The sequence below is a fragment of the Piliocolobus tephrosceles genome, unplaced genomic scaffold (genome assembly GCF_002776525.5).
Source record: "Piliocolobus tephrosceles isolate RC106 unplaced genomic scaffold, ASM277652v3 unscaffolded_38567, whole genome shotgun sequence".
Classification (NCBI taxonomy): Eukaryota; Metazoa; Chordata; class Mammalia; order Primates; family Cercopithecidae; genus Piliocolobus; species Piliocolobus tephrosceles.
This window is the reverse complement of record NW_022322717.1, coordinates 9,711-11,374: the sequence shown is the minus strand read 5'-3', so window position 1 is coordinate 11,374 and position 1,664 is coordinate 9,711. Positions and strand designations below refer to the sequence as shown.

The window sequence follows — 1,664 nt, the reverse complement described above, 5'->3', positions numbered from 1 at the left end:
TGTCCTCCTGGGTCTCTACCTGATCCACTTCCATTGGTTCTTCGGGCTCTTCTTCCATCTTCGGGATCCTGGCTGGGATCACCTGCTTATCTAATAAAGGCAGTTGGAGGTTAAACTTGCCTCTGAGAGGAGGGATCCTCACGGGGCTGGGGTGTCCGAACATCATGGAGTTGCGAGCCGACAGCACAGGTTTCTTCCTTGAGGGGGGGCTCCAGACCACAGGAGGCGGGACCCTCAGTGGGGTGCCCCTGTTCCGAGGGAGAAGACGACGCAGCCTCATAGGGGCGCCATCCCAACTGGCTGGAAGAGAAGGCCCAAGATGTTGCTGAGGTTTGAAAAGGAATCGGTAATAGCCCTGGATTCCAGGGGCAGGCACAGGTGCAGGAGCCGCGGGGTGAGCCCAGCCAAATGGGAAGCCCTCACAGACAAGACCACCACGATGCCAAATGGGTGGCCAGGACCTGCGCTGGGACCAGGGGCACAATGCCCTTAGAGGAGCACATTGCCGATGGCGTGGCCGGAACCTGCGGCGGAACCAGGAACAAAATATGCCTAGTGAGTTGCCCATTTTGAGCAAGTTGTGCGCGGACGAAACTAGGGGTCAGAAGCGGAGAGGATACTCCTAAGTCACCCACTTCTCTGTGGCCGGCTGCGCACTGGGCACCTGGGAGCTTATGACATCACAATGGGACTGGTGACAGAGCCAGGGTGTGGGGGAGTGTGCAGGTGCCCAGTGAAGGCGCCTACAAGAGGAGTCAAAGGGCAAAGGATGAGGCCCCTCCACCGGTCCAGCTGGACTCTCTAGCCTCAGGGACATCCTGCTCCTGGGGGCAGGTGTGTGGCCCTGGATGGGCCCCCTGTGGGGCTGTGGGCATTGTGGGGCTGATCTGCCAGAGTCCTTCCTGCCTGGTGCCTGATCCAGGCACTGGTTGACACCCAGTGGCCCTGTCTTGGCCCTATACCCCGGTTTACAGCGCCAGAACCTGGAAGCAGAGCGCAGGACCAGCCAGATCCCTCCAGGCTCCCCCCGGGACCTCTCCAGTGCCTCTGTGCCGCCTGGAGCCAGGCCCACCTTCTCCATGGCCCCTGTGGCCTTGAGGGCCACCAGCCTCACTGCGCAGGTTTTCAAGGAGAGGACACGGTGCCCTGACCTGACTGGATGCTGCCTCTTACCACATACGCCCCTGGCAACCAGGATCTCCACTTCTTTTTACAAATTTGCCTGAGACCATTCTTCAGATCATTCAGGTGGTCATGGCCCAGCCAGGCTTTGAACCCGAGCTGTGTGATTCCACAGCTGCACTCTGGCCTGTGTACCTCATGATCATGGATACAGCATGTATTCTTATTTTTTCCTGTAGTCCTGGGGTACTTCACACCATGGTATATCTGTAATAAGCACATGCACACCTAGAAGGAGGCTTTCGCTTCAATATATAAGTTGACCATGGCCCACTCCGGGCTTCGGTCCTCTACAAAGATGTAGGGCAGGGACTACCAATTAGCACAGCACCATCCCACGTTGCTCTTCTAACGGAGCCTTTCACCCCAGATGTTCTTTCTCGTCTGATGGGAAGGATCCAGCTATGTAAAGATTATGTTCTAGATCAGCTTTGGTCTATCCTAAAAGAAATTTGCCAGTGGATTATTCCATATCGATAAAA

At 56.5% G+C, this 1,664-nt stretch overlaps 1 protein-coding gene across 1 annotated transcript; it reads right to left on the bottom strand.

Moving 5' to 3' along the window:
* Positions 1 to 4: 4 nt before the first annotated feature.
* LOC111522412 (putative UPF0607 protein) lies at positions 5 to 599 on the bottom strand (the record flags this gene model as incomplete). Its single annotated transcript, XM_026452669.1, has 1 exon — positions 5 to 599. A coding segment is annotated over exon 1 (564 nt), but the record flags the coding sequence as incomplete, so codon positions are not given.
* Between the last annotated feature and the right edge of the window lie 1,065 nt (positions 600 to 1,664).